This window comes from Citrus sinensis, chromosome 1, assembly GCF_022201045.2.
Source record: "Citrus sinensis cultivar Valencia sweet orange chromosome 1, DVS_A1.0, whole genome shotgun sequence".
Classification (NCBI taxonomy): domain Eukaryota; kingdom Viridiplantae; phylum Streptophyta; class Magnoliopsida; order Sapindales; family Rutaceae; genus Citrus; species Citrus sinensis.
In genome coordinates, this window is record NC_068556.1 from 5,210,773 (window position 1) to 5,235,142 (window position 24,370).

Sequence of the window (24,370 nt, forward strand, 5' to 3'; positions counted from 1 at the left end):
GCCATCAATTCTCAGTTCCTTAATTGATGGGGGGCAAATCCCCGCAGAGACGAGATTAATGGTATACAACCATATATTGTGTTTAGGAAACCTTGCATGTCTTGATATCATTGCTATTAATTTCTCATTACTTCAGTAGATCCATTTGACAAAAGTTTTATTTGTTGCAAATATACAGTTCCATTTTTAAAAATATTTTAATATTTTTAGAGCTTGAATATAAAATTAAAAAAAAAAACCAAACAAGTGTCACTTAAAAGGATTGTAATTATCATAAACAAAAGGGTGTGCCCAAATTACAACACAACCCAATAGTGGTATACAATAACTTAAAAGAGGGTTTGATAATCAAGTTACATTTAGTTATTTTAAATACAAATCTTAGGTAACCACTTGGCTTTTAGTTAGAACCACTCCTTCACAACTGTGAGGGTAGTGGTTGAAACTCCTACAAAAGAAAATACTGTAGAGATTTAATTTTCTTACTCAAATTTTAAGTGAAAACAGTCTTTTCTCTTTAAATTAACGTCCCTCACATGTAATTAAAATAAAAAAAAATACAAATATCAAGTTGGTGTTAGTTACGTATGTAGCTTAGTAGGATCCTATACATAATCAAAGATATAGGTCTTATTCTTACAAAAGCATTTTTTATTTGGCTGCCAGTTATTATGTCAAATTTGGGGTAAATGCATTAAATTCTATTTGTGGAACATACTTATCGCACCGTTTGTGCGTGTGCAATCAATCAAATCTAATATCACAATGTTGGAATCCAAAGTTTGTATCTGAATTGATGAAATAATAAATTACATTTATCATTTTATCATTTTAATGGAAAATGATAAAACTTAATAATTAATTATCTCCCTGTTGAGCTTGTAGTTGAATGGTGGGTGGGCACCAATTCGAGTCCCCATGAGAGGTCTATCCCCATTCCATAAAAATGTATGATATGGGGTAGATTTCTCCCTAAATGTTATTAGGGGGAGTAACTTTCCAACTATCCTTATATTCCAATTTTGTGAATCTATCAATCTGTCATTAATGAAATAAATTTTTTTTGATATTACTTAAATTTAATTAGTAGCACATTTATAATAAAAACTAATTACTGACATAATTTATTAAATAACCAAATTGAAGCGGTGCTTAATCGTTCCAATAGAAGTGGATAAACGGTAAAATATTCTTTTTTTTTTTGTTTTGACCATGAGGTATTCTGGGGAGAACCCCAACTGTGGGAGGCACCTTTAAGCTCATACCACTCGAACCGAGAGGCACAAGTTCTTCCAACAAAAGCGACTTCCCTGCGACTCGAACTGGAGAACAAATTCAATCAAGCCACTTAAGGAGACTTCATTGCCAGTGGAGCCAACACTTTATTATTCTTATTTAGGAGCAAAGCCACAATTGTCTACAAAGTGAACGGCAAATATGTCCAAATAAAGAAAAAGAAAAAACAAAATAAATCAGAAAACGCCAAGAATCAGATAGTCCAATTTTAAATCTTTTTCGATTTAGGACATGAAATGATGAACAGAAGAAGAAGCACTCACTTTTTCATTATGTCCTTTTTACCCTCTCATGATATTTAACATAAGAATTTAGAATAATAATAACTAAAAGTAGAAGGATAAAGAACTAAAAACCCTAACCCTAAACCCTAATCCGAGAAGTCATTAGAACTTGAGAGTAATCTCACTTCCGTTACTCTCTTCGCCATCTTCTCTCAGAGCAGCCAATCCTTTTCTCTCTGCAACACCATTATCACCACTCTCACCTTTCCAGCTGCTGCTTTCTGACTTGCCATCTTCTATGCTCTCTGACCGATCTCCAATGCCCCTGATGTCCGATTCCGGTGAGCTGTGGCCCTGTGACGTGGCCTTGTACATGTGGATTTGGTTATGGAGGTGCAACTGGTGGTGGGCTGGCGACAGGGGTGGTAATGGTGGTGGTGGTTGTGGTGCTGCCGGCGCTGCTGTAGTGTAAAAGTCTTGTGGCACTGGGGATGCAGCACAGAAGTGGGAGGGTGGGTGTGGAGATGGGTGATGATAGAGAGCAGGGGTCCCACTGTGGGCTGCAGCTGCTGCGGTGGTGTACTCTGAGGGGACCCAGATGCCACCCAAGACCACCAGCTGCGGAGCCGGAGCTCCGGCTTGTTGTGGACTCGGACTTGGTCGCCTTGTGTGAAGCCTGTATTTCTGCGTGCACCCAAAAAAGAGAGGAAAAAAAAAAAACATGAGACTTTTACCAATATTTGACTGAACATGTAGTATCTGGGTACTTTGGTACTTGGTACGTTGTCAGTTTTTAGAAACAGGAAAAAATCAGTTTCATGTCTCAGTAGAGAGAATAGAAAGTGAGAGTTAGTTAGTTACCTGCAAATGACTTTTAACTTCATCATTGGTCAAACCGTCAACCTTCATCAGTTCTCTGATTTGTTTTGGTGTGGCCACTGTATCCATGCATGGCCCCATAAAATCAGCCCATATTTGACAGATAATCATTATGACAATCATAGTTTGACTATCATTATCATGATGAAGAACTTGATAACAGGAAACTAACTGCCAAAAATTAAAAAAAATTAAAAAAGTTCGTTGTGTTATTATTATTACCTTGAGAACCACCAAGCATCTGAAGAGCACTGACAAATCGGCGGTGCAAGTCCGGTGACCAACACCTTCTTGCTTTCCTGTGAGTATTATTATTATTGTTGTTGTTGTTGTTGTTTGTAGGGTTGTTGGAATTTGTTTGCCCTTCCGTTGAATTACCAGCAACACCTTTCACTTGTTCATGAAGCACAGCTCCCCCATTGCAATTGCTAATCTTATTATTATTATTATGATTGCCAAGATTCTCTCTCCTTCCATTTTCATTTTCAGAGCACCTGTTATCTTGGTGATCCATTTCTTTATCAGGAGAGGCAAGAGCCAGATCTGGGAGAGCCCGTAAAGTTGGACTTGGACAGGAGTTCCGTTCTTTTGAGAATGGGACAAAAGCTCCTCCATTTCTCTGTTTGGTATCCAAGGCCAGCTTGGGACTAATCACATTGAACCCTACAATATCAGTAGTAGTTTCCTTAGGGGATGCTGCTATTGTGTTTTGTGATTTTGTTTCATTGTTGCCTGTTTGGCTCCACAGTTGAGCAGTGGTCATCCAGTTTGCCTTGTCAGAGATATTTTGAGACTTGGTTTCTGAGATTTCAGAGCTTGAATTTTTCAGAGGCATGAATTCTTCAAGAACTGGCCTTGGCCCTTGATTTGTTGCTCTGTAGGCTTGTAGTTGCTGCCTTGAAACCTCCACAGCTGAGGAATTAAAAAATGGAATATGGTCATTAGTGTGTAAGGTTTTCTTTTGGAAGTTATTTTCATGCTCGTAGCTTTAGTTCTTTTGAATTTAAAGAGACGCGACTAACAGAAAGCAATCACTCTCTTCTATAAAAATGGGAGAGAGAAAAAAAAAAGGAGGATAAAATTAAAGAAAAAGATTAGAGGCTAAACGCCATAGAATAGATAAAAAATCCACCAATAGGGTAAAAACAATTTCTTTATATTATCCAAGATTCCGGCTTGAATAATTCATCAAAAGAAATGATTATTGATATAATGAGAAATTTATTTTTTAATTTTAAGAACAACTGAAAAATACAAAAAACAATACCATTGGTAAGAAGTTGCATGCAAAGGGGCAGCTCGCGCTTCAGACCATCGATCTTGAACCGTTCTTCCTCAAGACGAGCAAGGACCTCTTCAAGCTTTTGTGTCTCATGATCAGCAGCCTGGTCACCGAAAGCTTTTAAGAGCATAGAATAGCTATGCGGTTTGCAATCTAAACTGAGTTCTGAATGGGATGCCATGGCTAGTTATAATCTAGATATAATAATGAATAGCAACAAAACAGAACTCTCTCTTTCTCAACAAGAACTGTTGTCTTTAATGCTCATGCCCAGAACAAGAATACGGTATGTGGGAACAAACAAGAGCAAAAGAGTTTGTGTGGCCTCTCTATAGCTTTCTAGGTTTGATGAGTAATTCAGAGAGAGAGAGAGAGAAAGGGAGAAGATGTTGGTTTGTGAACACAAGGAGGATCGAGGGGAGGATCATCTTCTTTTTAGGGGTGAGTTCGAGAGAATAAAGTGGAGGGGATGAAAAGAAAAAGATGGGCGGGATAAAGAGGGATGGTAACTTCTTGCAAAGAACAAAGCCAGAAAAAATAAAGCTATAAATTAGAGAGTAGTGAAAGAAAGAAGGGAATCAAGGCTTCTGACACTTGAAAGGGTCATGTGCTTAAGGTCTGGTTTTAGTATAATCTTTGTACGAATTCAAATTACTAAAACAAAAGATGATTCTTCTCCTTACTGTTCTTTTTTTTTTTTTTTTTTTTTTGCCCCTTCTCTTCCCTTCTTCTATCCTTTTCCCTTTTGATAATTTATATGAGCCCTATCTTAAGCTAGCCCTATTCGATGCTCCTCCCACTTTTAAATTGAAACTATCTTAACAGTGTGTCGACTTTCATATAAAGTTTAATGGGTATCTAGCAAAATTTATAATGGATTGAGATTTATGTATGCATCTTACTATTGTGATCAATTAGAGAAGATAAAATGATGGTAAATAATTCGTCAGGTGTTTTTGTTACAATTGTGTGAGAAACGGTGGCAGGACAGATAAGGAGGTAAAAATGATTTGACTGACTCTATGGTTTGGATCAACTAATCATTCAAATTTAACGAACAAATTATGGTAGATGTTGGACACGTGTACGGCAAGTAGTACTTGATATAGATGGTGTCCTAACCGAAGTATTCGATGTAGTTTTATAATAAGAATTAATGATTCTGCTATGATTAATTAATAGAAAAAAAAAAGTGTGGAAAGCAGGAAAGGAGCATATACGAGGCAATGTTATTATTATTATTATTATTATTATTATTATTTTGCCACTATATTGGAGAGAGAGAAAGGACATATTCAGATGGGTGCTTAGTATCAATCCGCAATGCATGCAAACTTTAATTCTTTTAGGGTTTCAAAAGTTGCATAATTGTTCTAAATTTGAGTGCATTCAGAGAGAGAAAAAAAAGAAGACGAGAATATCTAATCTACAGAAAAACATTCACCATAAAGAATATAATATTTACCTCTAAGGAAGGAATATCTTAGTTCCAATTCTACGACTCAAAATTAAGGGAACACAACCTTCAAAGCTTAAAGCTAAAATACATCCCAAAAAGAACAATAAAGGAGCCTAAGCGCCGGGAATCTTCTTCTGCTACCAACTTTAATGAAGTGGGAAGGAAGGTAAGCAGATTCTCTCTTAATATACAATCGTTTTTTTTGTGGGCTTTTATCAACTTTTTTAACACTTCGGATGCGTTTCAAAATTCATAACCATGTTTAATTTTAATTAATATTTGTGAGTTTGGCCTATGGGGCACCGTATATGAAGATCGATGTCCATGAAATGTGTGTCGGTGAACGTTCATGTTACCTTAATACTCATAATTAATAGCTTAATTCTCTGTGTCAAAAAAAAAAAAACATAAAATTGTAAGATCCATGTTCATGTCTTTTGGAAGAAGCATCATGATTGAAGCTAAACATGACTTCATTGGAGATTTTGATCAAGTTCCCCAGAGTTATATATACAATGTCTATATGATATCTACAAGTCAGAAATTTATTAACACCTCTTGAATCAGCTTGTGGCCTAAAATCTCCTACGGCAGCAGCAATCGCACACTTATAAGTAGTGGAAAATCATTCTTATAAATGCAAGATTAGCAACCCACTAGATAGAACTCTACGATAACCTTCTTTTTATTGTCAGTTATGTGATGAAACAATTATTGACGGCAGATATTTCAAAGAAAATAACACTTAATAATACATATCAGTGAGTTGTGCTATTTCCCACACGAAGTAATTTACCTTTACAATCTCTTAATCGTAATCTGGATGTATGAAGAAGAATCTTTGCCAGCTCATCTTGAAATAATAGATATCCGACACTACAATATTATACATAGGATACCCGAACGAAAAGGAAGTCAATTTTACTGCATGGGCAGAGCAGGGCTGATTTGAGCCAAAAAAATATGAACCTGCACACCCATCACTGCAGCCATTGATGCATGCCAAAACAGTGAGCAAATACAACTTTTTCATGAAAGTTAAAGCTAAGTTTCGGAAACTGCATCGAATTCCCTTATCTATGTAGCTGTGAGTGACACAGACACAGAGAGAGAGAGGTTGCAAATTTGCAACAAGGATGGTTGGTCACTTTCTATAATCAGTCTTCTCGTACAAGACTCCAACCCTTGCCTTTTCTTCAGATTCTCTCCCTCATAAAACAAACTACAAAGCAAAAGTAAAAAAATGTAATAAACATGAAAGTTAAGAGATTCTCCTCGTGACATGTGTCCTTTATATTCTTCTATATCTTCCTTCTGAATATCCCTTTTGTCTGGTGCATGTAATTATATTTATTATTTATACATCAAGGAATATTCCTCCCCTCTCTCTTTTTTTTTCCTCTCTCATTTATTTTAAGATTAAAATTGTTAAAAATCGACACCGAGGCGTGCTCTCAAATTCAAAACCCTACAAAGAGCCCCTTTTTTTCCTCTTTAGAAAATGGATAAAATAAATAGCTCAAGTTAATTGGTGGGGTTGTGCTACCGTGAGCCATGAAAATTCTTACCCTTAATCTACGCCAACCAATTAGATTATTTCATCAACTTAATTGGAAAAGCTAGCTAGGGGTATCTTGCTTGATGGTCATCCATGGCGCATGGTCTACACTTTACATGCTGAATTTGTATATTCTCTAAATTAAGTAAACTTGGATTTTTCTTCCTTCTAATGTCATATTTACAAACCCACACAAGTGATGCATCACTCTCGGTATGACGCAGCTTGAATATATATTTAAACTTAGGGATATTATTATTTTACCACCAAAGTTATTCTAACATATCATGTCAATACCACGATTTGGCGAAAAAAGCATTTTACCACCAAATGCTTGCGCCATTATCAATTTACCACCATTCTGTTAGAAAAACATTAATGTTTAACAAAAAAAATTGAGTTAAAAGTCAATTTTACCCCCAAGAGAATAAAATATAATTTTACCCTTTGAAAAAAAAGAAACAATGAACAAAAATAAGATTTGGAAAACAACTAAAAATTGTAATTAATAAAAAATAATGAATAATATGTAGAATTACGATAAACGGCAAAGAACAATTAATAAAAATTCATGTTTCAAAATTAATATTATAACCTATGAAATTCAAGTATTAATCACAACTAAAAATAATAACAATAACAATTAATAAGATTTGGAAAACAACTGAAATTTCTAATTAATAAAAATAATGAAGAATATGCAAAATTATGACAAACAACAAAAATAATAATAATAAATTCTGCTTCAAAATTAATATTATAATCTATGAAATTCAAGTATTAATCACAACTAAAAACAATAACAATTTAATAAAAGAAAAAAATTAATGAGAGAGAGGGGCTAATTTTAGGGTTATCAATTTCCTAATTCTCTAATCATTTCCCTTGATTTTTTTTACTTTGTTTTATTGTTTATTTTACACTTGCAATCGAGTGTTTTGACTTCAATAGAAAATGTCTTTGATGCTCTTATGAAATCAGCAAAAATCAGCAAAAGTTTTAACTTTTTTAACGGAATGGTGGTAAATTGATAACGGCGCAAGCGTTTGATGGTAAAATGCTATTTTCGCCAAATCATGGTGCTAACATTATATGTCAGAATAACTTTGGTGGTAAAATGATAATATTCCTTGAACTTATTATAAATGCCAGATTTACTTTTGGATAAGTAGGGGGAAAAAAAAACACTTTTCAACACTAATGCACACGAGCGAACTCATTCCACTTGTGTAGAAAAGATGGTGGTTTAATTGAATTGGATCAAATTCCAATATACAAATTGAACATTGGGTAATTTATCGTCAGCCCCCAATTGTTTCGACATTTAGCACCTGGCACCCACATCTTTTGACCATGTGCACCGCGCCCCCATTTCCGTCAAAAAATCAGTTAATTCTAACAGTTTAGGCTGCTATTAACCTAAAAGACCATACTGCCCCTGTTTTGAATTGAATTGATATATAAGTACTAAAATACCCCCTACAACTTAAAAATTAACGTCAAGAATAAAGATTTATTATAAAAATATTTATTTTTATAATAAATAAATAAATATTGTTAATTTGCCTCCTGCAGAAAAGGGGGTTCATACCCTTGCTGGAAAATCAAAAAGTGAGTCCAAAGACAAAGAGAGGAAGCATAAAAACGCACAAAGACAAAGATAAGGAGAATGATAGAGAGCATAAGAAGCACGAGCACCGTCATAAGGATCGAAGTAAGGATAAAGACAAAGACAAGGATAAGAAGAAGGATAAAAGCGGGCATTATGATTCAAGTGCTGATTTGTCAAAGAAACACCACGAAAAGGTTGGGAAACTACTTGGATTCAGATCTTACTAATTACAATATTAAACAAAGGGGAAATATAGAAAAAGTTGGGGCTTTCAATTATCCTTGTTATGGTACCATTTCCATCAGAGACATGGATGAGCAGATTGTCAACAAGTCAATTTCAAAACAATATTTATTTTTATATTTTTTTACAATTAAATTGAAACGATTTTTTTTTTAATTTCATTATCATAACAAAATTGTAGAATCGAGAAACTTCAAAATGAGAAACAGAGCATGATTCCAAAAGGAAAGAAGAAAATCAAACACACAATCATCATCAGATTACAGAAAAATTTCAATAATAAAGAAACCTAATCTAATTATACAAAACACTTGTTGTGAATTTCATTGTAAAAGTCTATTACAAAAGACCCAAACTAAGAAAATTTAACAAAAAGGAATCCAAAAATAAAAAATCCTAAATCTAAAGATTTCAAACCCTAAATCAAATTATAGAGGCAGCGGAGACGGCGACGGCTTCAAGTGGTGGCGTCGGCAGTTTCATGCAGTAGTGGAGGCAATAGTTTCTAGCGGTGACAGATCACGCAGCGCGCCATTTTGTTGTTGTCGATTCAAGTCGGTGGCTGATCACTCTGACAGGCGGCAGTAGTAAAAGACAAGAAGAAGAAAAAAGAAGAAGAAGAAAAAGGAAGAAGAAGAAGAACGAAATAAAGACGAGAAGAAGAAGAACGAAATAAAGACGAGAAGAAGAAGAGGAAGGGAATTAAAAAAGAAAAGAAAAACAAAACATAGAAAATAAAAAGCAACGAAGGATAAAAGAGTTCGTTCTTACAAAATTATCATTTTTCCCTTTTTTCTGTTAAGTTAACCGTAGATTAACCGAAATGGGGGGGTGATGCACATGGTTGAATGATGTGGGTGCGCGGTGCTAAATGTCGAAACAATTGGGGGCTGACAATAAATTACCCTTGGACATTATCTAAACAAAGGCAGCAGCTAAGTTAAACAAAATAAGTTCTTGATGAATGGTTCAAGGTCAATATACATGGTCTCTCAAAAGAAAATCCTAGTCCTTTTGTTGTGGGTCTGTTTTTGGATTAGGATTCTTTTCTCATCAGATCTTTTGTCTGAATAAATGCATCACATGATTGATAGTTAATAAATGAAAATATAATAAATAAATAAAACTTGACTGTACATAAATAAAAGTGCATATGTATTAAAAGATCATTCAAAGTTCACATATGATCAGATCATGAGAGGATATTTTCCCTTATTTTTCGTGGTCATGATGGCTCCTGCCTTAGCAGCTTTAGCCGATCTTTGCGGCATCAAACTGCCTTTTATGTAGAGATTATTGCAGTTGATCATGCTTTCGGAAATGGTAGGATGAATCTGTGGCTGGAATGCGATTCACTATTGGTCACTCTACTGCTTTCTAATCCGTTTTGGAACCCCCCTTGGATGCTTGGGAACTATGGTTTAATTGTCATCACCTTCTTTGCTTTTCCCATACTTTTCGTTAAAACGATGCTGAGGTGGATAAGCTAGCTAACCACGGTCTGTGTTGTCGTTAGTTTACTTGGTGGAGTTAGCCGCAGGTGATATTGGGCAACTTCTCTCCAAAAGGTGCTAATGGTCTCTCTAGTTATAGGTTTCATTAATTCCTGTAAGCTATGTATGTTGGCTTTCTCATGCATTTTTATTTGCTTTAATTGTAACACTTCTGCACCTTTTTGTATTAACTTTATGCATTGCATGAGAGATAAGCCTCATTATGTCTTCCCAAATGAGTTCTATTTTAATTAATAAAACTTTCTTTCGAGGTTTACTTTAAAAAAGAAAAAAAACAACAAAATAACTTCTTAGATTGTGAAAGAAATGATATTTTATGTACACATCCATCATTAGTTGATAGTTAGCTTGAAAATTTGATGAGATTGAAGGTTTTTCCCATCAATGTATAAGGGAATTTCTATTTTCTGCTTAGTTGTTAAATCTACTTAGTAAAATATAAACATTTACAGTGATCATATAAATATTTAATTACCGCAGTTGGTTGGAGGTTCGGATTGAAGATGGGGCAAAAGTGGCACCTTAGCAAACAGCCTATCTACAACTTTTACCAGCCTATCACACGTTCTTTTGTTTCTTAAAATTCCAAATATGGACCACTCACATTTCCTTAAAGGCTGAATTATTCCCTTTCATATTCGCAAAATTGGTTGCTTTTTAGCTTATTATCAAAATATTATTACTAAAATTCCTTTAAGGCAACCCATTCTGTATTGTATTTGTATATGATCATCGGTTGAATTCGTATGCATTGCTTCATCTTTCTTCAGCCATCTCCAAAGAGAAAGCCACTTGGGATTTAATAAAGAAAATTAGATAATAATACAACTTATAGAAAGATTTAGATAGTTGTATATGAAAAATAATAGCCAATAAAAACTTTCTATAAAAGCTAATAAAAAAACAGAAGATTCTGTTGTTTTGGATTCAATTATTTGCGAAAATCTCTCTTATACATAGGAAATTATCAAAAGGATCAATGAAGAGAATCCGTTCAACTTAGCTAGCTTCAATCAAAGAACGACTTTAACATGCCAATATGTAGCATTTTATGAAATATTCTTTAAGCTTTGCGGAAAGCCAGTGATGGTCACATTTGTGGGTGTAAGGTTTCTCAAGAGAATAATCAATTGGTAATTTTGATTGATTAGAAACTGATTGTTCTACTAAATTCCCTAATTCATTTAGGATAGATTCCACAAAATAAGCATCCGAACATTATTTTTTTCACCCATTGTTGCTAGCTGTTTTCTTTTAATTTGCTTGAAGTCAGTGGATGCTTCAATGCTTATCTCTATAATAATGTGAAAAAGACGCTGGTTAATTGATTCGTTTGTCATTGACTTTGAAAAAAATTCTATAATCCATACCAAAATTTTTTTTTTTTGGTATATGTCATGTTATATACTTGCATCCTTATCCAACATAATTCTAATTCATATTGGGCCACAAAATCTGTGCACAAAACTTTGTTAATTGAAATGCTTAGGAGTAATCAAACTTAATAAAACCATATATACACAATCTATCGATATTATAATGAAAAGTTCGCCTGGATCTTATTGAAATAGTTTAATTATGGCTAAGCTCATAATATATATATATATTTAGTTTCAGAACATACTTGAATTTCATTCATAATTCTATTGGGTTAAATTTTTCGACGGAATCGTCACTCTTTTCAATTAGTTAACGGAATTTTGACTAGAGAGATAAGAATAGGTAGTGCACATAGCATCTTGAACCACGAAAGTGGAGAATGGAATTGGAATCGCTTTGGTCGGCCTCTCAAAAAAAGAAAAGATCACCATGACTTGCGAAAAAGGCTATATTTGGAGTGTTGGTGAAGACTGGAATTTTCCACAAAAAAATTGTTTTACAAAGCGATGCGTTGTTGACCTGTTGTTCTCTTAAGTGTCAACATTAAGTACTTACAATGTGGAAGCAAATTCTGCATCCAAATGTGTCACGATGTGATTGATTGAATACAAGGTATTTGTGTACTTGCTCTTTATTGGTGAATTTATCCATCTTCGTATTTGATTCAATTGGATTTTTTTTCATTCAGCTACGCGATCCTGGTCCAGTGCTTGCTTATGAACAAAGATACATTCATTCTTGGACCATCAAATCAAAGTCTTCGGCTTGCAAGGCAAGATAAGGGTGGTTTTTCTCAGATTTGGCATGGGCTGGCTTGCTCTGCTTCCGTAAAAGAAGGCCTGGGATGCACAAAGTGGACCATAATTAAAGCTCATCTTTTAGGCTTACAGTACCCCCGAGACATTCTGAGCACATGCACATTTCATCACCAGCAGTATTTCATTATATTTTCATTCTTAGTACAAGAAATGCAAAAACATAACATCCGCAAATTGTGGTGTCGAAAAATAATGGTATTGCATTAAATTGAAAAAAAAAAAAAACTATACCAATATGTTGTCGAAAATCCACGGCATTTACTTGAAACCAATTCAATTTAGGTAATGTTTATGCAAGGATTGTGGAGACCATAACTAAGATGTGAATAATTGAGTGAAGTAGTTTTTTTCTTTTAAAAAAAAGTGAGTAGAGCATATATCTCCCGAATATTAGAGAATGATTAAAATCTGGACAATGTTATATAAAATTTACTGTAAAGCCAATCTCAGTATTTGTTTAATTATAAATATATGAGAAATTATCACCGGTATACCTTTAAATGTCACCGATATCAAACGTACTACAATACTTTTCGCTTATATCACTCGTATACCCTAAGTTGACAAAAGAGTTCTAGCGTCCACCTTTCCATTTACTACCGTTAACAACTTAACAGAATTTGAGCAAAATAACTATTTTACCCTTTAAACTCAAAATGGGGTAAAAAAACAATTTTGCCTTGAAAATTAATGTAAATTTTCAATACACAAATTTTTTTTATTTTGTTATTAACAATACATTTTTTATTAAAAAAATGAATTATTAATGGTACATATTATTAACAATTATCCATAAAAAAATATTCATTTTATACCATAAAAAATTATTAACAACATATTATTTATAATTATACATACTATACCATAAAAAATTCAAGTTGGAGCTTGGAGGAGTAGATCTTCAATAATTTAGATTAAATTTTGGAGGAGTAGATTCGGTTGTAAAGTAGTTTTTTTTAGCAATTATTAACAATTATCTGATAAATGGGATGACATGTCATTTTTATCAAAATATAGCATATGACATGTCGTTTTTTACTATGTAAATGAGATGACATGTCATTTTTAAAAAAAGACTAAATTACCCTTATGATGTCAGCGCTCGCAAACGGTAGTTAACGGATTGGTGGACGGCAGAAGTGTTTTGTCAACTTAGGGTATACGAGTGATACACTTAAAAAGTGTTGTAGCACATTTGATACTTGTGTCATTTAAGGGTATATGGTTGATAATTTCCCTAAATATATTAATATTAATCTCATGTAATATGAGTTGTAATTTAAGAAATAATCATAAGTAATAAAAAAAAGATGTGATTAAAAATTGAAAAATAAGGATCATTTGTACCGTTCGTACGGTCTTACAACGGAAAAAAATGTTGGAAAATGCTAGTTGTCTCGGGTCAAACCCTGAAAGTTATACAAAACGACACTGTTTTGGTCTTTTTTCTTTCTTTCTTTTTGCTTCTGCATAAAACGTTGTCGTTTGACCTAGGAAAAAGCAAACGTCTTCCTCTCCTCTTCGTTTCACCAAGGAACGACATAACCCACGTCTTCCTCTCCTCTTCCAAATCATCTTCCTCTTCGTTACTATCTAACACCCGAACGATAGATCAAGCAGTATTTTGTTCGTTTTGTTTGCCGAAAACAGTATATTCCCTTTCCTTCCTCGACCGAAAACGTGAGTATATAATTCACCAATAAACCCAAAACATAGTTTCATACAAACATGACAACAAAAATGAGACAGATCAAGTTCCTCAATAAAAATTCAGGCCTTGAAAAATTCAATAAAATTTGAAGTTTCGAAAACAAAATGCTGCCAAAAGAAGATAGTACCTTAGCTTGTGCAAAGCCACATATAATTGAAACTGAAATTCGTAAATGCCGAAACTTAATCTTATGTCAGAAAAACTTCACAGTTGCTGTTAATGCCGAAACTCAGCTTTTAGGGACAATGTCGAGACTCATCCTTATTCAAACTTTTGATTTTACCTTGTCTGAGCCAAATCCTATCACCTTCGAGGAAGATAAGAGCTTAAGGATTCTGCATTTCTCTCGGGTGTGGTGAAACGAAGAGGAAGAGAAAAGCAGTTGCAGTTTTCTGAGTTGATAAAACCAGAGGGGATCGGGAAAAAGAAAAAGAAAAAGAGAAAAGCAGATGCGTTTTTCTAAGTTCATAAAACCAGAAGGGACCGAGAAAAAGAAAAAGAGAAAAGCAGCTGCGTTTTTCTGAGTTCATAAAACCAGAGGGGACTGGGAAAAAGAAAGAAAAGTTATTATTTTTCTACATTTTTCTGTTTTTACCTGGGTAAAACGACAACGTTTTATGGAGAAGTAAAAAGAAAAAAAATCAAACGGAGTCCTTTTGGTTTAACTTTCGAGGTTTGATCCGCGGTAAATAGTAGAACTCATAAATGTTCATGCATCGTACTATTCATAAACTAAAAATAAATAAATAAGTAAACCAAAAAAATGATTCGTGGGTGTACTAAGAAGTATTGCGGCACATGCTCATGTGCAATTCCCGAAACCGTTGCCCGTTTGTCGTAAAAGCCAAAGTCAACCTCAACACCTGCGACACAGCTTCATGCATTGGCTGTCCGTCTCGGTTCAGTTCTGTGTCATTGTTTCTTTCTCTTGTAGCAACTCAACTGGAATTTAGAAAGGCAAAGGCTTACAACAACCTTCTTCAGTTTCAGAGGTTAGTCTTCCAGGAATTATACTCTTCGATGCTTTTCAACAACAGATGGTTAAGAAACCATCATTTAAATTCCATTACAACTCGTCCGGAACATACTCTAGAGTACAGTCATTGTCTTTTTTATGTAATAAAAACTCTTTACTTGTTCTAATTTTTGCATCCGGGTCGTTTAGATTTTTGAATTGCAGTTGGCGGTCGTTGATTTTCCTACAGGAAAAATGCCCTCTCTGCTTCGGGCTCTTTGGACTATTGTTGTAGGCTTGTGTTTGTTCTTTAACTTCGGCGCCTCATTTGAGGATAATTAGGATGCTTTTGCGGATGATCCTTCAGTACTCCACACATACAATCGTTTTGCTGAGATTGAAAAGCAATGCGAGCATTTTCTGTCTTCAGCTTCTGATTTGAATCCTGATGATACTAGAGGTCATAGGCTTAAGAAGGAACTTTATTTCCATAATGGAGACTGGGAACAACAGATTGTCCGGTCCCTGTTGATGCCATTTGATGATAGTGACATGCCAGGGGACAATTCTTCCATTGATGGTCCTTTGAAATTAGTCAACTTTAAAGTAACAGATATAAATCTTGTCCGTAAGTGGAACAACACGATTAGTCTCATTGGGGCGCTTTCTTCAGGCATAACTAGAAACATTTCATTTGGTTTCGATCTGAGGAAAAAATTCTTCAAGATGCCAGGATGGTCTGTTCTGTCAATTCTATTTGAAGGGGTTTATGTTGAGAGCAATGAGAATGGAGGAGAACGATTGTTGTGTATGTTGGGGAATTCAACTTTGCCCTATAATAAATGGACTGACGATCCTTTGAATTTGGCTAAGGGCTATTGGTGTAATTATGACGACAAGCCAATTCTTCTCCAGGATGATCAGATTTTGCTTGTTCTTCGGTTCCCTCAAAATTTTAATTTGACTAGAAGGGTGATCCTAGGAGAAATGAGAAGTTTACATGCCGAGGAAAGCTTGAAGTATTTTGATAAAGTTCGCATAACTTCTCAGTTAAGTCAGTATTTAAAGTATGAATTTAATTCTGAACTACTCAACTCAATAACTTGCAGTCCATATGTATATCAGGAAGAATTGATGGAAGATGGAGCTATCAGTGGGTTCAATGGCTTGGACGTTTGTTATAACCTTCGATCGATTTCACACAACCTTTTTAGTGTTCTGCCACATTGGAAGTTCAAGGGCATAAATCTGTACCCTGGGAAGTTGGGACCTTTTCAGCTGGAAAAAGAAATAAAAGCTGCAAATTGGAGGTACAATAATGTTATGCTCATGGTGGAGCATATAAACTGTGAGAAGGGAACTAATGAAGATGGTGTTGGTGTTGTTAAGGTGTCTGCAGTAATAAGAGCAATTCCTGCGCCAGTGGATTATCATAGGCCACCAACAAGGACTGGTCTTTCAGGCATGACTTTGTCTGCCGAGGGGATATGGAATCCATCAAATGGACAGCTCTGCATGCGTGGGTTCCTTGGAGGGGTTGATTCAGGACTTGAAGGATGTAATCCTCTAATTTCATTGTACTTTCCTCAAGCATATTCCATCAAGGAGAGAAGCATGATCTATGGAAGCATATCCAGTGAAAATGATGAAAAAGACTCATTCTTGCCTATAATATTTGATGCACTGGTAAGACCTGATTTGCTGAAACTTAACTACATTAAATATGTCGCCTCTTATCTGTCATACAATTACTCTAAGATTGACCTGGTTTGTGCACTAAGGAAGAGGAAGCAGCCATCTAAATTTCGTACCATCGTCAAACAATCACTCCTGAAATATCCAATAGTTGCAGATGGAGAAGACTTATTTTACAGATTATATTTTCTTTCTCATGATTTTGAAATTGACACCTTTGCAGTACCTGACACGATATCTGCTAGCCATAATTCAAAGATTTTCATTTTCATGGATGTGCTTTCATTGGGTTCTTTTCTTGGTCAGTATTCACCCTGGTTGGAAAAGTCCAATCCTCCAACTGGTGCACCAGCTATCTCAGCAAGAGCCAGCTCCTGAATGTGTCAATGCATCTCTTATTTGCCAAAGCACGGTTTTTCCCTAACATACCTCACAAAAATCTATTTGACCTGTACTTAGAAGGAGTTTATGACCCGCTAGTCGGCCATATGTATCTAATTGGCTGCAGAAAAGTCTTGATTGGGAGTGTTAGCCTTGAACGAGGCCTAGATTGTTTGATTGAGGTAAACATTGAATACCCTTCTACAACTACAGCGTGGTTGATAAATCCAACAGCCAAGATCAGTATCACAAGCCAGAGGAGAGAAGATGATCCCCTCCATTTTAGCCTGATAAGCCTTAGGACACTACCTCTTCGATATGAAAAGCATTATGATGTAACTTTCTGAAAAACTTTGAGGAGATTCTTCAAAATTTGATGCTTTTCATGTCAATAACCTTTGTAATAGGCCAATTTCTTCACATGAAGGATAATCGATATTCTATTCCAAATGTATCTTTGGTCATGCTTGGTCTTCAGGCTCTTGGCTATGTCCTCCCATTGATCACTGATGCTGAGATTTTGTTCAGGTGGAAGGAGTCTAAGTATTTCAAAGCTCATCCTCTAGGTCTTGAACAGCTTAATTTATTGTCAAAGTCCTCAACTACACCGCAAAAATTCTTCTATCGGCTGCGTTTATGCTTAGAGAGATTGTCAATTTCCCCCCTACAGTAATCAACATATACCATTTTCCTTTCTATTGTTTTTATAATGGCCAAAAACCCCCATGATAGCATAAATTTACAATATTATCCTTATTTTCAACTACTCTTTTATTTATATTTATTATAAATTAAATAAATCACATGAATAGAAATTAAATAAAAAATTAAGTATTAAAAACAAGAAATATATGTTTTGATATGAGAAAAAAATTAATAATAAATTTTTTTTGTACTTATTTAATTTGTGAAAATTTTCTTATAATAAATATATAAGAAAATTATTATAAAATGATAAAAAAAATTATTATAAGAAAACTTGAATGACAAATAAAAATTTATTATAAGATAAATAATAAAATATTTTGCCTATCTTTTTACATTTAATTTTAAAATATTTATTATAAGAAAATGTTCACAAAATAAATAATTACAAGAAAAAATTTTATTATTAATTTTTTTCTCATATCAAAATATATATTTATTGTTTTTAATGCTTAATTTTTTTATTTAGTTTATATTGATCTAATTTATTTAATTTATAATAAATGTAAAAAAAGAGTAGTTAAAAATAAGAGTAATATTATAAACTTATACTGTCAAGGAGTTTTTTGGCCATTATAAAAACAACAGGGAGGTAAGTGATATATGTTGATTTGTGTAGGGAAAAGTGGCAATCCCCTTTCTGCTTACTGCAAAGCTTTTCCAGAAAGTTGCAGCATCTCGTAAAAGATCACGTGCTCGTGCTCCAACAGAGAGGTGTGTTCCAAATGAGAAGCTGGTTCTCCTGGTCACATTGATTTTTCACAGTTTTGTGTTTCTGCTTTTGCTTTCCAGTGACAGTATGCTGATTCATCCTGGAAAAGACACTAAATCTATCAGATACATTCCTGTGCCGCGAATTTGGATGATGAAACTAGAGGAGAGTATAGGTCTTGTTCAAGATTTCTTTTTGCTTCCTCAAATTATTGGCAACTTCTTATGGCATAACCACACGGAATCTCTTAGCAGACTGTATTATATTGGTTTCACATTAGGTAGTGTAGTGTTTGAATCTGCTCTGTAATGTGCAAGACAAAACACCTCCCAGGACCTTTGATAAAGAACTACCCAAGATACACAGATTGAAGAACAAACCCAAGCAAAGAACCAATGTAACCCAAGAACTGAAAGAACCGAAAGAACTGAAACAAGAAAAGACACAACCACAGACAACACAAGAATCAATTACGTGGTTCAGTTGCACCAAGTGGCACAACCTACATCCATGGGAGAAGCTTTCTACAGAGCTCTTATTACTCAACAATGGAGGATCACAATTACAGAGATTTGTTTAAAAGATATCAGAGAACTCTTGATAGTGAGGCTTCTTGTTCGTGTCTATGACTGCATCAGAGATCCTGTGATAGATGCTGTCTTTGAGGATGTTGATTTTGGTGCAATGAATGCAGCCTTCTTTACCAAGATTTGTGACATTGCAGTTGTAGTAGCAATGATCTTACTTGCCGTTATAGTCCATGTGCACCAGAGTTGGAATCACAGGAAAATAGGTACCCGCTGAAATCAAGGGCATTCAAGCTTATGCATTTTAGAATCAAATTGTTCTCATTGTCACTTGACGCCTGAGGCAGGAGCATCACAACATTGGTTTTTCCATTTGTAATTAAATTTCGAAATTCGAATTTAATTTCCCCTTTTACCTTTAGTCTACCACTATTAACAATACTTTGAATAACTCAAGTGCTACTCAACACACGTCATATTTTTCAAAATAGTTCCACACTTCTTGTTAGTTTCTCTTCTCTCACTCTGACCCGTTTGGCCCTTTTCTCTTCTCGTTCATGGTGAAGGTTCAATTTCTTGCAGCAAAAGGCTATGACCATTTCCCTTCTAAGTTGACTCAATTGCTTCAGCATTATTTTTCCCATTAACAAAATTGAAACTAGGATAACAAAAGTTTTCACTCTACAACAACATTGGATAGCAGGCTAGATTTTAAATGAGACAAAACAGAAAGCTCTCCTTCATCAAAACAAACGAAACGACGCAACAACATGAGGCAAATGAAATGGAATGAAAGTGGCATCATTAATTTTGTTTATACTCTCGCTGATTTGCGGTGTCGCCATTCATCTGGTCATTTGAACCGTGGCGTCGATCCACCATTTCATTAACATCGAATGCGCAACTACCACCAAGAGATGCGGCGCCAATGGGAAGAGCCCCAAACTTTTTCTTGCAGGAAAAGGCTATGACCACTTCCCTTCTAAGTTGACTGAATTGCTTCAACATTATTTTTCTCATAAACTACTTGTAAATTACCAATTTTAAATTAATCCTACAGCTATGTTATACACCTACTAGATGAATATAAAACTTTTTAGTTGACTTCATAATCATGTTGCTATTTTTTAGTTCGATGATAAGAGCCAGCATTGTAACTTCGGCCGGTGATTGAATTCTCTTTTTTTAAAAAAAAAAATTAATAATAATAATAATTTCTGTTTTTCTTTGCGAGGAAAAAAAAATCTTGAATACTCAAAAGTTATATGCACATTATTTAATTCCTGTTCCTCTTCTTCTCCTTTAACCAACACACTAGTGGGATGTGACTATGGTTAAAAGTCAACCACGGTTGTTGAGTTGGAACTTGGAAGCCAATTGAATCAGCTGGCTTTATTTCGATTCCGAGCTTCGTTCTATAGGAAACTTGAGGAAAACAAGCGCAGAAAAGTGCATACAGGTCAGTGTCATTAGACATTTAATTCCTTGTAATTTAGCATAGTTGTTTATTCATTATTCACTTGAATGGTAAAGTTTCCTTGAAGTTGCTCTATTCATCTTTCTCGACAATACATATTCCTGCTTCACTTTGTTTTCCCTCGGTTTTGGTCCTTCAAATTTCAATATTCTATCTCCGAGTCACAGTTACTATATCTATATTCTATTTTAATTTGTAAAGCTCCGTTTTCATTTTGGGACTTACCGTGCAGCAAAAAAAGGTGTCTGGAAGGAATAGTCTCTAAAGCCCAGCAATGGGAACTTTGCCTGTTATGCTTCATTTGAGGTCATTATCTATGTTATGGTTGCTGGTCTTCTTCAGCTTTGCTACTTCATTTACAGCTTTTGAAAATTGGGATGATGATATTCCCTCCGTAGTCTACACTTACAACAGATTTGCTGAGATTCAAGAGAAGTGTGGCAGTGTTCTGTCATCAGCATCCGAATTAAAACCTGATGACAACAGAAGCAGCAGAATCAAAGAGGAACTTTCTTTTGTGAATGGCGATTGGGAACAGGACTCTGGGGGAGCACCATTGATGCCATTTGATGACAAAGAGATGCATAGGAGCCCTGCAGGCCCTGGCTCTTTCTTAAAATTAGCATCTTTCTGGGTGGTTGATGTTGATCCAGTTCGCCGAACCAGAAACATGGTTAGTCTCAGTGGGATAATGGAAATAGGCGTAACTGCACGTCAGCCCTTCAGTTACAGGCCTGGCTGGTCCCCCAAGTTTCGCAAGGACCCAGGGCTCTCTTCCATGACAATTCTTTTTGAAGGGGTATATATAGAATCAGAGGAGAATGGAGGCGAGTGGCTGATCTGTTTGTTAGGTACTTCGATGATGCCAAGAACTAACCAGTTTCTCCCTTCATGGGAACTTGCAGACATGTATGGATATAAATTTGGAGAGCATCACCAGCCTCCTCTCATTCAAGATGATCAAATTATGCTTGTTCTGCGGTACAACCGGACCTTCAGTTTGACAACTGGGAATATCACCGGTGAAATGAAAAGCTTGCATGAAAAATCAGATTTTAAGTACTTTGATGGAGTCCATTTATCTTCTCATTTGGGTCTCCACTCAAAGTATCAGTTTGGGGCTGAAGAACTTCTATCAAAAGCTTGCAGCCCATATCCATATCAAGACAGCCTGGTAGATGAGGAGGTTATTTTGTTTAAAGATGACAATATTTGTGATACTCTTCACCGTTACGTGTCACGAGGAATGTTTGATATTATGCCAAGCTGGAAATCTGTTGGCTCAAATGACGATGCCAATAAGTTGGGCCCTTTTATTCTCAATGGAACAGCCAAGGACATGGATTCAGGATCTAACTACTTCAGGCTTAACGTTCAGAACTTGCGCTGTAGTCAAGGAATTGATGAAAACAACAGTAATTATGCAAGAGTTTTTGCTTTATTCAGAGTAATTCAATCATGGGAAGATGAATACACTTCAGCAGATCGAACAGGTCTCTCTGGCCTCACTCTTTCAGCAGAAGGAATATGGAGATCTTCAGAAGGGCAGCTCTGCATGGTCGGCTGTCTTGGAGTTGTTGAAACATCTTCACAGAGATGCAATTCACGGATTTGCTTGCACTTCCCTCTCACTTTCTCCATTACCCAGGGAACTACAGTATTTGGGACCATAACTAGCATCAGTGACACAGATTCACAAACTCCTCTATGGTTTGAAAAGAAAACACCTCCTGACCATATAACATCACCCAAGTATTTGAAGGACCTGGGGAAGAAATGGTCGTACAAGTACTCAAAGATTATGCAAGCAAAGGCTTTTCAAACAGGAAGTAAACCATCAGTCCTGGGAACCTTGTTGAGAAAATTTCTTGCGTATCCATCCGCATATGATGGTGGCATTTCCAGTCTTTCCTTTCTTGCAGATGAGCTTTCTCTCAGTGGCTGTGTTGTTCCTTATGCTATTCCCAAGGCCCACATGCAAAGTACATGTGTGACAGTGAGATTACATGTGCTCTCTTTAGGATCACTTTTCGGACGCTACTGGCCTCAAAGTTGTGGGTGTCATCAAGAGGTTGAGCAATCATCAGATTTTAATGCTCAAACGATTGAGGCTTCAGGGCATCTCAACATTTTTGGTGAGCATTTCAACAACATCTCGATGTCCTTTGAGGGTATATACGACTTAACTGCTGGCAAGATGTATCTGGTTGGCTGCAGAGATGTTCGACTTATTCAAAAGAAGATTAAAGAGGAAATGAACCTTGAACGTGGAATGGATTGCCAGTTCCAAGTCAAGGTAGAGTACTCTCCCAAAGATGCACGATGGCTGAAAAATTCAGAGGTTAAAATCTCCATCAGTAGCAAAAGGAGCAAGGAAGATCCTCTCTATTTTAATCCTGTCAGTCTCAAGGCTAATCAAATTCATTACGATAAGCAATTAACAAACATGGTTCTTCGCAAAACTTTCGAGGACATACTTAGGGTGCTCTTGCTGATAATAGCAATTGTTTGCACTGGAAGCCAGTTGCAGTATATCAACCATTGTATTGATCCCTTTTCTTATATATCTCTGGTTATGATTTACATCCCTGCTGTAGATTATATCAGCCCACTGATCAGCAATGGAGAAATATTTTTCAAATGGAAGTCATTTCACGCTCACAGAAACCAATCATACGAGATGATGAATTATGACCGATTCCGTTTCCTTGGCTATGTCATTAAGGTTCTTTCTCTTTATGCACTTTGGCTGACTTCCAATCTTGGTAAGAAAGTATCTGCAACTCGTGTTAGACAAATGGGTCATGGTCTCAAACAACAGAGCCGATTGCCAAATGAGAAGAAAATTGTCCTCATAACTTGTGCTGTTCACGTCTTTGGATTTCTCGTTACACACGTTATTCGTGAAATGAACGCAGTTGAAACGGTGCCTGCGCCCGACAAGTTTGTAAACGAAAGAAGTAAGTTGCTCGAGTGGCTGAAAGAGCTAGATGCTTATCTTCTTCTGGTTCCAGATTTCTTTTTGCTTCCTCAGATTGTTGGTAACGTTCTCTGGGGGAATAAAGGTAAACCTCTGAGGAAATTTTACTACATGGGCTTGACATGTTTGAGGTTCCTGTTGCATATTTATGACTACGTAAGAGATCCAGTGCTGCTTGAAAACTACTATGGTGGCTTTGACCGTCAGAAAAAAAGCTTAGATTTAAATTCCAAGTTTGGTAACATTGCCGTGGCAGTTATTGCGATTCTACTTGCTATGACAGTATACAAGCAGCAGAAAAGTAACCCCCGAGAAGGCACGGCAGAAGAGCACAACGATGATGCCCTCAAGCCTGAACTCTATCAGAGTTTGCTTGCTTAATTAATTGTATTCTTGCTTTTGGACCATTTTGTGTTGCAAATTTCTTTACTAATAATTAGTGATGCTTGGCTTTCTGGCTCTTTCACACATTCGGGATTTGTATGGAATGCCTCTTTTATGTTTATGAATAAATAACACTTTCCCTTGTATTTGTCTGTCACCATGTAATTAATATATTTCAATCATTTTCATCTTGTTAATTCGTTGGCAGAAATTAAAATATTGCCACTAGTTAACTAATACTCTTCTCAGCTGCCTCACATAATGGGATTTGTTAACCCAGAAACGGTCAAACTACGTCAGATCCAGCTAACCTAATTAGTTAGTGACGTCAGCATCTCATAACTGACTTTCCCGCCCAAATAGAAACTATGTCTAAGACTAAAGTAAATACACCCCTGAGATTTAGCAGATTGATTATTTACGCTACTAAACATTTGAATCGTACTCAAACAGTGAGCTTTGATTTTATCATTACATTTTTATTGATAATTTATTATTAATAAATCATCAATGTCGCCTTAAAAGTGGTCAAGAATAGCCAAGCAAGTCACGAGTCTCACAGACCTCGCAAACTTCAA

The 24,370-nt window shown here is 35.6% G+C and overlaps 3 protein-coding genes across 4 annotated transcripts; 2 read left to right on the forward strand and 1 right to left on the reverse strand.

The window, feature by feature from the left end:
• Positions 1-1,489: 1,489 nt before the first annotated feature.
• Positions 1,490-4,196, reverse strand: LOC102608032 (myb family transcription factor EFM). The gene is made up of 4 exons (XM_006475705.4): positions 3,667-4,196; positions 2,622-3,311; positions 2,382-2,458; positions 1,490-2,204 (listed from the first exon to the last, which is right to left on the reverse strand). The coding sequence occupies exons 1-4, from the start codon at positions 3,860-3,862 to the stop codon at positions 1,683-1,685; spliced, it is 1,485 nt and encodes a 494-aa protein (XP_006475768.1). The 5' UTR covers positions 3,863-4,196; the 3' UTR covers positions 1,490-1,682.
• Positions 4,197-14,860: 10,664 nt separating this feature from the next.
• Positions 14,861-17,814, forward strand: LOC107176700 (uncharacterized). 2 transcript variants are annotated; one of them, XM_052440532.1, is made up of 2 exons: positions 14,861-14,968; positions 15,142-17,814. In XM_052440532.1, the coding sequence occupies exon 2, from the start codon at positions 15,463-15,465 to the stop codon at positions 17,002-17,004; it is 1,542 nt and encodes a 513-aa protein (XP_052296492.1). In that variant the 5' UTR covers positions 14,861-14,968; positions 15,142-15,462; the 3' UTR covers positions 17,005-17,814. The 2 variants fall into 2 exon arrangements, with proteins under 2 accessions (XP_052296492.1, XP_052296495.1); XM_052440535.1 differs by having other exon boundaries at positions 14,876-16,617; positions 16,933-17,814.
• A 2,465-nt stretch (positions 17,815-20,279) lies between these two features.
• On the forward strand, positions 20,280-23,940 carry LOC102628334 (uncharacterized). Its single transcript, XM_006476046.3, has 2 exons — positions 20,280-20,410; positions 20,661-23,940. The coding sequence occupies exon 2, from the start codon at positions 20,703-20,705 to the stop codon at positions 23,787-23,789; it is 3,087 nt and encodes a 1,028-aa protein (XP_006476109.1). The 5' UTR covers positions 20,280-20,410; positions 20,661-20,702; the 3' UTR covers positions 23,790-23,940.
• The last annotated feature ends 430 nt before the right edge of the window (positions 23,941-24,370 follow it).

Coding starts and splice junctions, on each gene's coding strand:
- LOC102608032 (XM_006475705.4), bottom strand. CDS start 3,862: ATGGCATCCCATTCAGAACTCAGTTTAGATTGCAAACCGCATAGCTAT. Junction 2,459..2,621: donor GATGCTTGGTGGTTCTCAAG/GTAATAATAATA, acceptor GCATGGATACAG/TGGCCACACCAAAACAAATC. Junction 2,205..2,381: donor AAGTTAAAAGTCATTTGCAG/GTAACTAACTAA, acceptor GGGTGCACGCAG/AAATACAGGCTTCACACAAG.
- LOC107176700 (XM_052440532.1), top strand. CDS start 15,463: ATGCCATTTGATGATAGTGACATGCCAGGGGACAATTCTTCCATTGAT.
- LOC102628334 (XM_006476046.3), top strand. CDS start 20,703: ATGGGAACTTTGCCTGTTATGCTTCATTTGAGGTCATTATCTATGTTA.